This window comes from Misgurnus anguillicaudatus, chromosome 7 (genome assembly GCF_027580225.2).
Source record: "Misgurnus anguillicaudatus chromosome 7, ASM2758022v2, whole genome shotgun sequence".
Lineage (NCBI taxonomy): Eukaryota > Metazoa > Chordata > Actinopteri > Cypriniformes > Cobitidae > Misgurnus > Misgurnus anguillicaudatus.
The window spans coordinates 40,039,437-40,057,123 of record NC_073343.2 but is presented as its reverse complement, the minus strand read 5'-3'; the positions used below and the strand labels follow the sequence as shown (position 1 = coordinate 40,057,123).

General features: G+C 37.0%; 1 protein-coding gene across 5 annotated transcripts in view; it reads right to left on the bottom strand.

Moving 5' to 3' along the window:
• npas3 (neuronal PAS domain protein 3) overlaps nt 1-17,687 on the bottom strand; it is a 371,234-nt gene that overhangs the window by 61,025 nt on the left and 292,522 nt on the right. For all 5 annotated transcript variants that reach the window (XM_073869974.1, XM_055171385.2, XM_073869973.1 and 2 more), the window contains one exon: nt 1,082-1,259. In XM_073869974.1, coding sequence (XP_073726075.1) covers nt 1,082-1,259 — 178 coding nt within the window. The remainder of the gene's footprint in view (nt 1-1,081; nt 1,260-17,687) is intronic.

Sequence of the window (17,687 nt, the reverse complement as noted above, 5' to 3'; positions counted from 1 at the left end):
TTTTGCAAGTTCCAACAATTTTTGCAAGTTCACGCAATTTTTGCAAGTTCCAACAATTTTTGCAAGGCCCCGCAGTTTTTGCAAGTTCCCGCAATTTTTGCAAGTTCCAACAATTTTTGCAAGGCCCCGCAGTTTTTGCAAGTTCCCGCAATTTTTTCAAGTTCCCGTAATTTTTGCAAGTTCCAACAATTTTTGCAAGTTCACGCAATTTTTGCAAGTTCCAACAATTTTTGCAAGGCCCCGCAGTTTTTGCAAGTTCCCGCAATTTTTTCAAGTTCCCGTAATTTTTGCAAGTTCCAACAATTTTTGCAAGGCCCCGCAGTTTTTGCAAATTCCAACAATTTTTGCAAGGCCCCGCAGTTTTTGCAAGTTCCAACAATTTTTGCAAGGCCCCGCAGTTTTTGCAAATTCCAACAATTTTTGCAAGGCCCAGCAGTTTTTGCAAGTTCCCGCAATTTTTGCAAGTTCCAACAATTTTTGCAAGGCCCCGCAGTTTTTGCAAGTTCCCGCAATTTTTGCAAGTTCCCGTAATTTTTGCAAGTTCCAACAATTTTTGCAAGGCCCCGCAGTTTTTGCAAGTTCCCGCAATTTTTTCAAGTTCCCGTAATTTTTGCAAGTTCCAACAATTTTTGCAAGGCCCCGCAGTTTTTGCAAATTCCAACAATTTTTGCAAGGCCCCGCAGTTTTTGCAAGTTCCAACAATTTTTGCAAGGCCCCGCAGTTTTTGCAAATTCCAACAATTTTTGCAAGGCCCAGCAGTTTTTGCAAGTTCCCGCAATTTTTGCAAGTTCCAACAATTTTTGCAAGGCCCAGCAGTTTTTGCAAGTTCCCGCAATTTTTTCAAGTTCCCGTAATTTTTGCAAGTTCCAAAAATTTTTGCAAGGCCCCTCAGTTTTTGCAAGTTCCCGCAATTTTTGTAAGTTCCCGCAACTTTGGCAAGTTCCCCCAATTTCATCACATAAAATTGCATAAAAATCCTAAATATTCCATTGCATTTTTTAAGAAAACGTGCCGCAAGATCAAGGATTTTTCCCCACGAAAATCACGAAAAGACTCCACATTTTCTTTAAGATGATCTTACCTGGCTCAGGTGTCTCAGAATGAGATGAAGAAGAAGCGGAGCTGGCCCCATCCTCACCCCCGGCGCTTTGGGACAGCAGACCTCTGCCCGGCGGTAACTTCATACCCAACTGCTCGGCCATCTCCACGTGATCGCCCGGGTGAACGTAATCGAACACGCTGCTGCCCGTCAGCTCTACCTGAAACACAGGAATCAAGAGATGGACGGACTATAAGTGACCATTAATAATTACACTTCCAGCGTAAATCTACATTTTATTTTAGCAATAAAACCACAGCTTTTAGTATTACCCAACTTTCTTTCCTAGTAAGTTTAATGTGATTATTCACCACTGTAACAAGGTCTTGTGCTCCTAAATTTTCCTGTGCTTTTTCTCTATAATGTTGTGACAAAACTTTTTGCTCCTTAGGGCCGAGAGCTCGTCTGAATAATGAAATGATTATCGTGTGCTTGTCTAACCTATAAACATGCTAATTTACTAAATGGTTGAGAAAACAGATTTACTGTTACTAACTGGGGATGACAAGAATAAAACAACAGGCAGTTAAAATATTAGTGACTGTAGAGCAGCCCCGCACTTCTTAAATATCCCCTTATTATGTTTCTGTAATCCTGCTCTACACTGTTCTGAGATCAGGTCCACGTCTACAGGGACCTGCGGATTACATGAGAATAATCCCTTTAATGTCCCTTAAAGCAATTTAGTCCTTTACAAATTATTATTTAGAGTAGAAACAATAAGGAAAGGAACAATCACTTTTATAGGAATAACGGGAATTTAAAGTTAACAGCCAAGCAAAAGATTTTATTAGAAATTTAGTTTGTATCCAAGAGGAAGGGATATATCATAACTGTGCACTTTTGCAATTTATTTACAGCATCTTTACTGTATGACATACAGGAAAATCACAGGAAATACATCATAAAACAAACCAGATAGATATCTGTTTCTCAAACTCGCTTTTTCTGTCTCTCTTTCACATACTACACAGCACCAACAGCACCTCCTCGTTTCTTTTTCTTCTTCTTTTTTTGTCCCTGGGCATCAAAAAGCTGCAGGCACAATCCAAGTAAGACTTTCTGGATCTTTCTCTGGAATACTGACATTCTGCCTATATCCACTAGACCAAAGAATTGAGGATTCCTTTTGAAGAACTAAAGAGTTTGGGTTGAGGGTTTCGACCGGCTTACAGATGACTGGAGTTCAATCCAAATAAAAGTAAAAAACAAGCCGTTCGATAAAATAAAAAAAAGAACATTTTATGTTTGCATTTAACCTTGAGAAACCAGATTAGCAAAACAATCATGTAGATACAGATAAAAATGTATTGATATATCAATCTAAAATATTGCCAACATTTTAAAGTCCCCCTATAGAGACAGAGCACAGTTATGCAAATTTGAAAACCACGCCCACCGGGGGGAAACAATCCAACCGTCTCCATTGACGTTGTATTGCGAGAGGCTGCCTCCTTGTCATTTCTTGCTTATAACAAAAAACTGAATAATGCCTAAAAGCTGCTGTGTGACAATATGTACAGCTAACAAGCCAAAGAACCCAGAAATAAGTTTTTATAAGTTGTCGAGCCGTAAAACTCAGCCTTTGAGGAGAAAAAAGTGGATTGCCGACTACGTTTCCCCCTAGTGGACGCAGTTCTACTAATATGAGTACTATGAAAAGTTGCCTGTTTCCACTTTTGTGTCTTGTTTTTTGAGGTCGACAGCTTATAAAAACTTATTTCTGGGTTTTTTGGCTTGTTAGCTGTACACCTTGTCACACAGCAGCTTTTAGGTATTATTCTGTGTTTAAGTTTAATCTGTAAATAAGTTTTTATAAGCTGTCGACACCAAAAAACGAGTGTTTAAAGACACAAAAGTGGAAACAGGCAACTTTTCATAGTACTCATATTAGTAGAACTGCGTCCACTAGAGGGAAACATAGTCGGCGATCCATTTTTTTCTCCTCAAAGGCTGAGTTTTACGGCTCGACAGCTTATAAAAACGTATTTTGGGGTTTTTTGGCTTGTTAGCTGTACATATTGTCACACAGCAGCTTTAAGGCATTATTCTGTTTTTCGTTATAAGCCAAAAATGACAAGGAGGCGGCCTCTCGCAATACAAAGTCAATGGAGACGGTTGGATTGCTCCCCCCCCGGTGGGCGTGGTTTTCAGGTTATGACGCGCTGCGCTCTGTCTCTATTGTCATTTAAAACTCATCTTTGAGCACCATAATAGCATATACTGTATGAAAGTTTTTCCTGTGACAGTAACTTCTTCATGCTTTTAACCCTTTCTCCGCCATTGATGAGTTAACTCGTCAATTAACAGAAAACGCTTCCCTGTCAATGACAAGTTTTTCCGGCAATCTGTATTTCTGCTATTCTCCACCAGGTGGCACTCTTACCCAACTTATAAAACCCAGAAGAAACAGTTCAAACTCCATGTATGTTTTGAGGATCGCTTTGAATCTGATCTCTATCAAAAGTCCTTCAAAAAACACATTTATCTCAGCTTTTTGCTAAAAATTTTGTATTTTTGAAGAAACCTACCCATATTTGAGAGGTGATAAAAAGAGAACAAATGAAGATAAGATGAAACAGTTTTTTTTTGTTTGAAAGCAGAGAGTTGTTCTTTCATTTAAATAGTATGTGTATATATTTAAAGAAGTACATTTTCTGGAAGGCACTCAACACATGGTTTGTCTTAAAGCATATTTAAAACACCACATAAACATATAGGGGTGGTTTCCCAGACAGGGATTAGCTTAAGCCAGGACTTGGCCTTATTTTAATAAGGAAATATAACTAGTTTTAACAAACATGCCTTACTAAAAACATTACTGGCAAGCATTTTGATGCAAAACAAAGGGCATTGATGTATTTTAAGATATGTCAGTTATAAGTTGTTTTCAGTTTGGACAGCTTTTACATTTATTTTAGTTTAGGACTAGTCTAATCCCTATCCGGGAAACCGCCCCATAAACAACAAACACTTGATTTTAAAATTGACACTTAAAATTATTACGTTTACAGGGTTCACACACCTTAGTAAACTTCAAATTCAAGGACCTTTCAAGGACTTTCCAGGTCCAATACCTTCAAATTCAAGTACTAAATGTGGGGACACATTACAAGTGAGAGCAAGGTTACATTGTGTTACCTTTTAAGATACATTGTTACAGTTCCCTTTCGAGGGAACTCGCGCTGCGTCACTGCGGTGAAACTTTGGGGACGCCTCCAGGTATAAGTGCGTCTAATTGTGTATATCAAATTCAACCAATGGTGAGGCTTAACAACAAATACAGAGTGACGCGGGAGCCAGGAAGTATATCGCTATCTGAAATATTGCCAAAGACGCAGTTTAAGGGATACAGGAAGTATGGCAATTGGCAAGGGAAACACAGCGTCTCGTTCCCTTCTCAGGGAACAACAGTTACATACGTAACAAGAGACGTTTTCATGTCAAACACAACTATGCAAAAAAGCATTTTGGTATCAACATTTGCATACAGAAGATATAAGCATTTAAAGCGAACAGTTCAACACGTGTGCTAAAAAGACTAGATTTTTATGATATTATCCTACACTACACAGGAAATAATATGGATTTTTTTTTCAGAAAACTTCTTGCATAAAATAGATTAAAGCACGTTCAATGACCTGTATCTATGTATGTATATTTTCAAAAACTTTACAGGGCCTTGGATTTTTTCCCCAGATTCACAAACTTTCAAGGATTTCAAGGACCCGCGTTAACACCAACAAATCCTAAAACATACCTATATATCTTCTGACACTGAAACTTGTATTATTAACTAAAGTCAAACGAAGAAATCATAGTGTGAATACATTACACACAAGTAGATTTTTAAAGCACTTATTGTAAAGATGATATGCAAAGCTATCTCTCTCATGCGGACAGACCCATTGTGTCCATTATAATTCATGAACACGGCCCTGTCGACTATTTTAACAGTATTAGAATGAGTCCACTTTTCAACACAAGTGGTTGCACAAAGCACTCGTCTCGCCTTAATCTCTCTGATGCAAAGATGGGTGAACAATGCACCGAGAAAATAATATCAGCTCTAATATTCATTGTGCCGCGGTCGCCGCAGTAAAGTGTTGTCTGTAACAAGAGACGGGCAGATTATGCTCTGTGATTGCATAAAGGACACTTGGATTACAGCAGAGGGTTTTGCATTGTAAATGAGCCCTGTGGAGTGGAGATGTGGACAGAGCCCACCAGCAACATGCTTATTTTGTAGAAGGTCACTCAATAAGAGCTTTACCCAACCCCCCTGCTCCTCTGGCATGTATTCATGAAATCACCTGATTCTCCAAATGTAGAGACATGGGAAATGGGAAAAAGATGTGACGTTATTAACTGGTGTAAAGAAGGAAGACCTTCATTAGCAAGGTTTCAGAAATGTCAGCTGTTCTGTTTTATCAAACCTATAATCACAATCTGTCAAATCTGTTCATCACATGACGGGCGGCTTCCTGTTTCCGGCATTTCATGATTATGATGTGGCCTAGCGGTTGTAGTCACTTCGTCATAGGCTGCCTGTCAGTTTTTATGACATAATTATGCGTCGTAGTTTGCGTCGACATGCATTTACACATGCAAATCAAAGAAGTATTGTTGTGTATGTTGTTGGAGAAGCATTAGCAATAATGGAGGTAAATCAGAGTCCTGCAACGGGTCGGGTACCCGCGGATACCCGCATAAAAGTGTCTAAAACGAGTGGATTGTGACATTCCTAAAATTTGCGGGCGTATAATTTACTCCATGCGGGCGGGTAGTAGTGTGAATGAAAATATGTGCAATATTTGTATGAATTAATAAATATGTAATGAATATTGTGTAAATGTAATAAATTACTATTAAACACGTCACCACCAATGCGACAGCGCGACCTTTGTTGATGCTGTGTCAGGTATCACCGCACCTCCAAAAATGCCAATAGAAAGCTGCCAACTCTCGTCTCTATTAGTACGACACAAATAGTCACTGGAATTAAACATAAGGTGTGACGGCTCTCACCTCACGCTCCGCCAGGATTAACCTGTTTGGAGTCCAGAAATATTTTGGCCTGGACCACGCATGTAAATTCACAATCATGACTCACTGTCGATGATAAAACACACTAGCTATGCCAAATTATTTGTTTGTAATCGGATTGATGGCTCAATCGTATTGTAAAGCTTTCATGTAAATCAATATGATTGAGGTCGATCGGATGCAAATTTCGATCGTATTGAACGGGCGGTGGGGGGTTATGTCTTCAGGAGAAAAGTACGCATGTAAACGCTTGAATGGTAGTATAAATAGCGTTGTGCGTTTTGAAAAGTGTTTTGATTGCCTATTATCTGAAAACTAAGAACTTTTACCAGAGATAAAGCGTGAACTCAACCAGAGATGTTGTCTGCAGTGTGGGGTTGCCAAGTCCTCTGCTTTAAGAGTTTAGATTTGGGCTACTGTTTAAACTGTTTCCACCACTTGGTTTTTTTCTGCAGGTTAAGGATTTCATAAGTTATTGGTATTTGGACTGTGAATAGTCATTGGCATTTTGGGAAAGTTTTGGATGGTTTTGATATGCGAATCTGGCAACCCTTGCTGCACAGATGTACAGTTAGGATTATATAGAATGTACATGTAAACAAACATTTTAATCAGATTGCAATGTTTAGGCTGCATGTAAACTGTATTGTCGTAACCTTCAATTGGATTAAATTCAGTCAGATTGACAAAATTTGTGCATGTAAACAAAGTCACGGTGAGTAATACGAGACTGTCAAATGAAAGTATTCCCACTAAACTTGTGTCGTAATTGGGTTATTTATTCTTTCTTATTAAATAGTTTATTTTATTTTCCTACTAAAGGTTTTTTGAGTTTTTTAAGTTTCAGGACTGTCACTTGCGGCTTCTTAAAACAAAATAAACAGCTTTATGATGCATTGGATAATATGTATTTGATTAATTTAGCTATTTTTCCTGAGTGTCAACACATAAACTTGGAAAACACTTAGATCCTTAGGGACAGAAAAAATATTAAACACATTTGAGGGGAAGGAAAATCTCTTCCACTTCCTGAAAATGTCAGTGACTTTAAAAAAAGTATTAATCAAATAAACTGATGTTGGCTCCAGGGTTCAGAATTAATTAAAGCATTTAACACGAATGTGCTAAATGGGACATTATACATTTGATAGCATGTAATTACTCTTTTAATAAATGATTCATGTTTCATTCCCATCAATTGATAACGTGAGTGAATGATGAAGTGATTCAGCGAGAGCTCTTTTGGACCCTCAGATAGTGTTTGTGGGCATCAAATCATTGCTTCTTCTGTTTGTTTCCTCCAGCTGGGCTCCATCAGTCCTGATTCAATTATGCAGGTGCTGCTGCACAGATAGGCAAGCTGCAACCCCCCAAAAAACTCATGTATTTCTCACACTAAACGAAAATTCATGTGCACTCTCTAGTGTGCAAACAGCACTGTGCTATAATGTCAATGTAAAATAAATGGACCAATCGAATTATCTTTTTCAAATAACTGGACCAAACCTGTCTTTTTGCACTGCTAACACAACGCTCTACCACTGAGCTATACAAGATCAACCATCAATCCCACAATCCACCTCAAAATATTGAAAATTATTAATTACTTTTTGTTTAACTTTATAAGTAACACTTGGCATATATGCATAGCTATTTATTGATTCATTCTTTGGATTCTTTTTTATTTCACTATGGTAAATATTCGTAGATTGAAGGCTCTTGAGCTGGAATGAGCTCTCATTTTGGCACAGATTTACGATCAAACTGAAATTTCATACGACTGCCACTAGGGGACGAACTCCCACTGTCGTGTATGAATGTAGTGTAAAGTGGAAAGGCGGTTTATAACCTATATAATTTTATAATATTAAAAACAAAACATGTGGTGCAATTTTAGTCATTAGGAGAAGATTGCTATATGTTGTAATTGCATGCATATGTTTACTTGAAATGTAAACATTTATGAAAGCTGCAAAAATACATATTTTGATTATTTACACTTGCACTTTTTTGTGCAATGTTTATAGTTGAACTATTAACATTTGGCTGTTGCAATATTAAACTGCAATTGTTTTAAAATATTATAAAATAAAATATACGTTTTCAGTAATTAAAAGGCAAAGTACTGGATACAAGAGGTGTGCACTTTTACTGTTCATGTTTTTTAATATATAGCCTATAACATATATAAAAATATAATAGGTCAAAGTAAAAAATATTAGTGCTGGGCAAAGATTAATCGCGATTAATTGCATACAAAATAAAAGTGATTTTTAGCATAATATACAAGTGTGTGCTGTGTGTAATTATTATGTATATATAAATACACACACATGTATGCAATTAAAAAAACATTTAAATGTGTATATATATTTATTTATATTTATATATATATATATATATATATATATATATATATATATATATATATATATATATATATATATATATATATATATATATATATATATTAGTGCTGGGCAAAGATTAATCGCGATTAATCGCATACAAAAGTGTATTTTTGCATAATATATATGTCTGTGCTGTGTGTAATTATTATGTATATTTAAACACAGACACATACATATATACATTTCAGAACATTTTTTATTTATATATCCCTTATTTTTGTTTATAACTAATATAGAATATATAAAACTAGAAATAAATATTTATACACATGTAAATGTTTCGTAAATACATACATGACTGGGTGTGTATTTGTATATACATAATAATTACACACAGCACAGACATATATATTATGCAAAAATACACTTTTATTTTGTATGCGATTAATCGCTATTAATCTTTGCCCAGCACTAATATATATATATATATATATATATATATATATATATATATATATATATATATATATATATATATATATATATATATATATATATATATATATATATATATATAAATAAAAATTATCTGAAATTTATATATGTATGTCTGTGTGTTTAAATATGCATAATAACTACACACCGCACACACACATATATTATACAAAAATTTACTTTTATTTTGTGTGCGATTGATCGTGATAATTAATCTTTGCCCAGCACTAAAAAATATATAATATAGGGGTAGAAGTTTAGCCCGCATCATATTTAAATTTTTTTAAATCTGGCCTTGGCAACTTGGTAGTTGAAGACCCCTGATGAAATGATTTGCATGTTATGTGTAAAAGTGATTTTATGTGGAATCGCCCATTGAAAAGCCATAAGACAAGTATAGACCTCACTATAAATGATGATTGACAAGACCTTAATTGAACTTTTCATTTTCATACGCGGTCTCATCCATTAGAGTTCTTAGTAAATCATCTGATTACCGAGCCTATGAAATAATAGCAGGCCGACATGAAAGCGACGCTATTGTTGTGGTGGACACCGGTGAGGACAGATATCCCAGGAAAAACAAAAGCCAGCAGTGGCTTAAAGGGAAGACATAATTAAGGTCCAATCGTAGCTGTCTTCTCTGAGCAGAGACCCAGGGGAGAACCTCTCTACCTGTCTGACCTTGGAAAATGGGAGTCCTTGACTGAGTCTCTGACCCCGTGGTCTCCGTTCACATCCAATCTCCCTCAGCAGCAGGAGACGCGACCCTCCTCGTGCACATCCTATCTCCCCTGTGAGCCGCGAATAAACCGCAGCCTAATTAAATATTTTTTAACGATGCGAGTAATTTTTGCCAAGGGCTGGATTCAGGGCTAAAATTTAATATGAGATCACAAAAGATGTTCCCAGCATTGATTCTGTAAATTAATGACTTATAATAAAAGCATACTGCCAAGAATTCAAATGAAGACAGCTTACTTTATTCCTGTAATAACCAAATGCTTTCGGAGAAAAAAAACTTCTGGAAAGTTTCCACTTTGTGGCAAGATAATGAAAGATGACTTGGAGATGGCCAAACTCAAGGGGTTGGAGTAATATTTGTCAGCCAAACAACAAGGTCTACTAATTCCACAAAACACACACAACACACTGTATGTTTGCCAGACCGATCTTACTTCTTTCACAGCGTTCCTTTGGATGAAGCGAAGGGTTAAGCTATCGGCTCGGGTGCTCTATCCGTATCTATCACAGCCGTTAATAACCTGAGAAAGCTTTCGCTCGTCCAATCGACTGGCACACATTCCAGTAACCTTTAACAGCTCGGAGTCAGACGGACAGGTTGAGTTCTGCTGTAGGAGAAGTCCGGCCTCTTTTTCTATCCCTTTAATATGGCGCCGTGCCACTTCCACACAAAGCTGTAATCTTTTCTCCCCCCTGACTGAAGCCTGTCACTTTAGGGAAACGTAGAGGGCGTCAGTAGCCGTGGGCTGTGTGGATCCTGTGTGCTGATCCATGACACTTTACCTCGGGCTATGCATATGAGCCATTAGACAGCCAGATCGCAGTGGGACATTAGTCAATATTCCTATCAGTCTTTGGATCAGTACCAATTCATACCAGCAGCATTAACTAAAGAGCTCTCCGTATCAAAACAAACACACATTACATCGAATACTACGATAATACTGACCAAACGGAGAAAGTGCTTTGTCTTTGAAATAAATGTAATAGAAAAATAAATGTGTGTTTGTTATGGTGTTTCAGAGCAGTGAAATGAAACTAAACAGCAACACGTCTCTCCACTTCAGGCAGTGCACAGCATCGGGTCTGGAGAAACAATAACTTTAACAATTAATTTGGAAGGACAAAAAGGGTAAAAATCTCCCTGTGCTCTTTTCTCTGGCGTGCCTGATTTTTATCGAGCCCACAAAGCTCCCTTAGATCATCTTAATCCACTGTGGCAAAGTAGCTGAATATGAGATTCAGATTGTCTTAGAAATTCTGTGCAACCAATCAGCTTCCTGACATTGCTTTTCCCTTCAACCTTCAGAACTTGTGACAGCCAAGACCAAAAGCCAACTCACAAAGGAGTGTAAAATCGGCAAACCCAGCGAGCCGGCCGCTTAATCCGCCGAACAAAGATTGTGCCTGACACTTCTGAGCAACTTCACGTCCAAATATTTTATCAATCATCACGCGATATATAAAACACATACAGCCTATTATTTAAATATGACCCTATAGAGACAGAAAGACACCGCAGGGTACAACTTTAAGTAAAAGTTTACATTGTAAAAGGTCAAATGTGCAGTTAATACAGTAATGAGACAGTTTACTTTCCCTAACGTAACCAGAAGAGATGTATTACCAAATTTATACATCATTGTAACACTTAATTTACTGTATTTTTGCTTGCAGTTTACTTGAAAAATCTTTGTATAATACTTTGCTATTTTTGTGTAATGCATTAAATTTAAATACTTTACAATGACACTTAAATGATGGTTTTAAAACAGCTTTTTGTCTTATTTATAAAAATATGTGCCCTGAATAATAAATCTTTTCTCATCTTGATTTGTTCACCACACGTCTCGCTCTGTATTTTCACATTACCTTGAGATTTTTTGCTCTTGTATGTAAATAACATGACGCAGCTCTGCCCACAGTAAGCCAGACAGATAACTTTACCACGGTAAAAACTGAAAAGCTAAATCTTTACTCTCCAAGACATTTCTATTGCCGCACAAAACAGTACATATCCACATACCCCCTGGCCCTAATAAATAACATTTCTGACTTAAATGAAACCACGCGAAGCATATTTTTAGATTACCTGACAGAGACTATTTTATAATATACTGTCTATACAGTCCACACAGCCTTTATATTTTGCTGACAAGAGGGAAGAAGGGAAAAATCCCGAACAATGTTATGGCACGACTCTCATTCCGGGACTCGGCTAACCTCTGTCCATTTCCGTACATGTCCCCCTCCCTCGGCTCGCCGTAGAGGCCTGTTACAGATCACTGGCCACTTTGAAAATCAAGAAAATGAAAATCAACTCGAGGGAGAAATCTGCAGAGGCAATAACCCCCCCGGTCACATCCCAGCGCTTCTCCATAAAGGCCCAGTGTCACAGCTGTAGGTGCCAATCTAAGACCTTAGACCCTCTCCGTCTCCAACACCGGCATTACCATCGCGACTGTCCGTCCGTAGTGATGCCTGAACCAAATTAAATCACACGCTAAATAAAACGCAGAGGAAAAGTCCCTATTAGTGTTCACTGTAAAACAGATTAAAGGATTAGTTCACTGAAAAATGAAATTTCTGTCATCTATTCACCCTCTTATCGTTTTAAACCCATATGACTTTATTTCTTTTGTGGAGCACAAGGGAGAGTTCTTAAAGGATTGTTATGGCTGTTCTTTTACGTGCAATTACAATGAATGGGGACTGGGGCTTTTAAGCATCTAAACCTCAGTCACTATAAATGCATTAATAAAATGTTTAGTTTTTTTAAATACTCCTTTTGTGTACTAAGAATGAAAGTGGTAACCATTTACAATAAGATTGCATTTGTTAATGCAGCAGCTAAAAATACTTTTACAGCATTTATTAAAAGTCACATAATATGCCAAATTCACTATAGCTGTGTTTCGCTTGTGCGTACACAACCACCGTGTAATGATAAAAATCTGCCCACTCCTTTTTTAAAGGGGACATTTCACAAGACTTTTTTAAGATGTACAACACATCTTTGGTTTCCTCAGAGTACATGTGTGAAGTTTTAGCTCAAAATACCTTATAGATGTTTTTTAAAGCATGTTAAAATTTCCACTTTGTAGGTGTGTGCAAAAATGCCATTTTTGGGTGTGTCCTTTTAAATGCAAATGAGCTGATGAAATGCAAACACTGATCGCAATAATGGTGGTTTGTTGAAATTGAAATTCTGTCAACAATTTTCTCTCTCTTTCGCTCTGCACTAAATGGCAGTGCCGTGGTTGGATAGTGCAGATTAAGGGGCGGTATTATTCCCTTATGACATCACAAGGGGAGCCAAATAACTTTTTTCACATGCTTGCAGAGAATGGTTTACCAAAACTAAGTTACTGGGTTATTCTTTTTCACATTTTCTATTTTGATAGAAGCACTGGGGACCCAATTATAGCACATGGAAAAAATCAGATTCTCATGATATGTCCCCTTTAAATCCCTTTAAAACCTTTAAGTTTGGAATCCATTCAACTGATCTCCGGGTCTGGTGCTAGCACTATTAGCATAGCTTAGCATAATCCATTGAATCTGATTAGACCATTAGCATCGCACTAAAAAAGAACCAAAGAGGTTCAATATTTTTTCTATTTAAACTTGACTCTTCTGTGGTTGCATCGTGTGCTGGGACCGACGGAAAGATTTTAGGTTGTGATTTTCTAGGCCGATATGGCTATGAACTATACTCTCATTCTGGCATAATAATCAAGGACTTTGCTGCTGTTACATGGCTGAAACAGGCATAATGATATTACGCACTGGTCGAAAATAGTCCCCTCCCATTGAAAGTTATTAAGGGGACTATTTTCTGCGTATTTGCTGCGTAATATCATTGCGCCTCCTGCAGGCATGTTACAGCAGCAAAGTCCTTGATTACTACGCCAGAATTGAGAGTATAGTTCCTACATAACATAACAGTAAACAAGGAGGGGAGCAGCAGCTCATTTGCATTTAAAGAGACACACACAAAAACAGCACATTTTCATGCACACCCAAAAATTTGCCTTTTTTAACATGGTATAATTAATGATCTATAGGGTATTTGGACCTGATTTGGACTTTACAGGCACATGAGACTAATATTACATTTTGAAAAATTGACCTTTATTGTTAGTCCATGTTATTTTTAGCATTTACTTATGTTTTAAATCAAAAGTTGTAACTGTTAACAATTAAAACCTTATTGTAAAGCCGCCATGATTTTGTAAAATAACGAAAGGATTATTTTTTTCACAGGTGAACTATTCCCTTAAATACATCAGTGTGAACGTTTTCGTTCACTCCAGCTTTCTCTCTGCTCTATCTGTTCTTTTATTGGAATCACTTATCCGTCAGAGGTCTGTGCATCTGAATAGCGCTCGAAACATTCGTGCAAATCAATAAACTCTCATTTTCTTGTAACAGTTTCATATTAATCGAGGGCAGGGCGGGGGTCCGGCCGGACGGCGGCTTTGGTTCAAGTGAGATGAAGATGAGAAACAGCAGGGGGCCGTCGCGATCCCTTAATGAAAACCTCCAAACAACCCCTCTATTTTCTTTCTCTCTCTCTCTTTCCTTCTTCCATTTCCACGGCGGTCTGATGAGTGTTCATGCTGATCATATATAAGCAGAAATGGCCTTTTGTAGCTCTGGTCAATTTTCCCTCCATGGTCCTGATAAATCCAGACATTGCACAATCACAAGCCATAAATCTGTGTCTGTTTCCCACTGCGCTGAACGGATGAATTATTGAACAGGAGCCGGCGAGAGAGACGTACATACATACGCACAAACACATCTGCAGGTACGTTCACACCCATACCCATCCTCAATCCAGATCTTCTGGTCTGATCATGCCATGAGCTTGAGAGTGATGTCTGATTTTGACGAAGAACGAATCTGTTTTATACCTGCTTTTGAACCACGACATTTGACTTCACAAAAAGTGTGACACTTTCCAAACATCACTGAGCCAGAGACTGGTTAGCACGGCCCAGTTTGCTCCTGCTGGTAGATGACGTAACTACTGCAGCAATCCGGTCCTAAAAGATCTCAATCTCTCTCCTATAAAAGAAGCCATTTATTCTGACCCAATACATTTCTTTACTAACATATAAACTGCAAATATTTTATAATATTATAGCAAGTGTGTTTGTTATGAAGGGCTCCTAAATGCATGAAATGGATTGATATTTTTCCCTGTAGGTATATATGAGACACCCGTTCAGAATCAATAGTTTAGCAATTTCATTTGGCGACACCCAAACTGCTATAAAATAAATGCTATCATAGATTTTACTTTAAGACTACAGCTCGATCCATTGCAAGCACAATGTGCATTCACATGCTATCGGAAATTTCAAACTTCCGACTTCTTCAAAATGATTATTTAAATACGTTAATATGCAAGAGTTTATTGACAAGACAAGGGAATAGCTGTAGAAATTTAACGTTTATGGCCCACCCAACTTGGAAACTTGTTAAACATAAAAAAGTTGAGTTAGTTCAACTTAATTTTTTTTAAGTTGAATTAACTCAAAATGGCTTAAGGCAGCACAAACACTTACTCTTTTAAATTGAACCAACATTTTTTTACAGCTTAAAGGGCTTTTCACATTATAACAATAACTATATCAGCATCCACATCACCGGATGATAACAATAAATTTATGCTAATTCGCTCACTCCCACAAATCACTTGCCTTATGGCATCAACTAATATTGCATATTTCTTGTAATAAAAACGTTTGCAATTGTTTACATGTCACTGAATGTGTAAATATGCTGTTTTTGTTGCATTTACACAGCAGGTAACCAGCATATGTCCTTAACATGCTGCATTTCGCGTAACTCTAAACTGTGAATCTAGTTTGTGTAATCTAACTAGTGCTGCCTCACGATTAGTCGTGACTAAAATATTTATTAAATATTTATTATATACATTTTTATATATTTTTTTCTTATATTTCTTTTCGCCTGAAAAGTCTGCTCCCCTTCTCACTCTCATAATGGGAGAGGGAGGGTGTTACTTCGCCGAGTCGAAGTACTCCCAAAAGTGCTATTACGCCATAAAATATAGTTCCTCTTTTAAATCCGCTTAGAAAAGCGCTACGTTTTATTTTGTACCACCAAACTTGCTCGTATAACTACTCGTCTTAAATAGGAAAAACGTTGATATGTTTGGTCACTTCTAACTTTATCTCTAAATGGTACAATTGAATGAATGGGGCTAAGCTAAATGCTATCGAAGCGTCGCATTTCAGCAGCAGGTTGTTTACAAATTGGTTTAGAAAGATTACTTGAAGAACCAGATGCTGAATTTGACAAAGAAGATGCTTTGATACTTTATACAAAGCATCCATATATAAACAAATGTTAATTTTAACACATGCAATTTTTATCTTATACAATTCCTATGGAATTATTATTTTATCATTATTATAAATAAAACAAAAAGTCAAGCCCTGGTCTCTGTTTGATTCTCTCTGTGAACTGGGCTGGCAGACGTTGGTCGTGACAGTATTGTGATTTATGCTAAGTCTCTCTCCAGGACACCTTGAGCAGAAATACAAACATCCCGACTTACAAGGGCCACAACACAGCAGATGATAGAGAACAGCCAACACGCACAATAACACACAGGTGCCTGTGATCGCACTTCACAAACTCACCACGGCTTAAAGGTTAACATCTGTGTTTGCTTCTGAAAGACGCCTTTCAGTATCTTTACTTCAACAGGACATCACTGAGGGAGGACTGGAGATGCATGAGCTAGATCTTACAAACCATTTAACAAGTATTTCATTTTTGAATGATCATTCTGATGATGTCACAGCCATGAGGTCATCAATATAAAACCAAACCTATGTGCATAACACATAGTCAGTATTCAAGATCCTTGTTTGACTTAAAATAGCAAGAGTTTGCATTTCGCCAGCATGCAAATAATCACATTTCTGCAATAAAGTAAGTTTGGGTGGTAAAAGTAACTTATTAAACTTTAAGGGTCATGAAAAACTAAACTGTTTGTGTCCACCAAAAGTAAGACATCTTCTAATCACCAATCTACGATGTTTTCATATTTCAAAAGAGTCAGACATCTTCATCTTTGGCTTGAGAAGACCACAGCAGTAATTTGCATCAACTTACTGTAGTCAGAGATTCTCTCTCTCTCTCTCTCTCTCTCTCTCTCTCTCTCTCTCTCTCTCGACACCATCGATCCATCTGTCCATCCACCCATACGCTCTGCTCTTTGCTCATCCGAGATGGACCAATGGCTGATCTTCATTCTGTTTGTTAAGCTTTTGTCTCTCAGCTGGAAGAAGGCTTGTTAACTCTTTCTTATGGTTTTAAATAACTTGGACACAAGGATGTGTTGAGAGAAACCCTCACATCAGCAAGAGACCATTATAGTAACATTGACGTAACATTGATATTTTACCATTAATAATAGAGCGCAATAAGGTTGTTTGCTGTGCTTTTACTCTTTGCGGTTAGTTAGGCACAATGTAAAACAGCTGCAATACCAATAAGACAAAAATTTTCAATTTATTACAAATAATTATGACAATAAAGTGATAAATCTTAAAACTGTAGGCCTGTCAGAAATGTTGACTATTAACTATGTGGTTTTTTAATGATTTGGTTGATTGCTCTTATTAATCGGGTTGTAACATCATAAGCATTTTAATGGTTTGCAGCAAATTGATGCAGAATTAAATTCAATTATTTACGGTTACAGGTGTCTCAATTTGCTTTGAATCTGACTCATTAAATATATTTTTAGAAATAAAGAATAATCTACAGAAAATATTGTAAAATTTATTTTGCTCTTTATCAGTTTTAGTTTTAAAGTCGCCATGAAATGAAAATGAAAAACTGTAATTTGTTTAGGAATATTGTAGTATTTTTTAACAAATGACTTATTTTGCCCTAATAATATT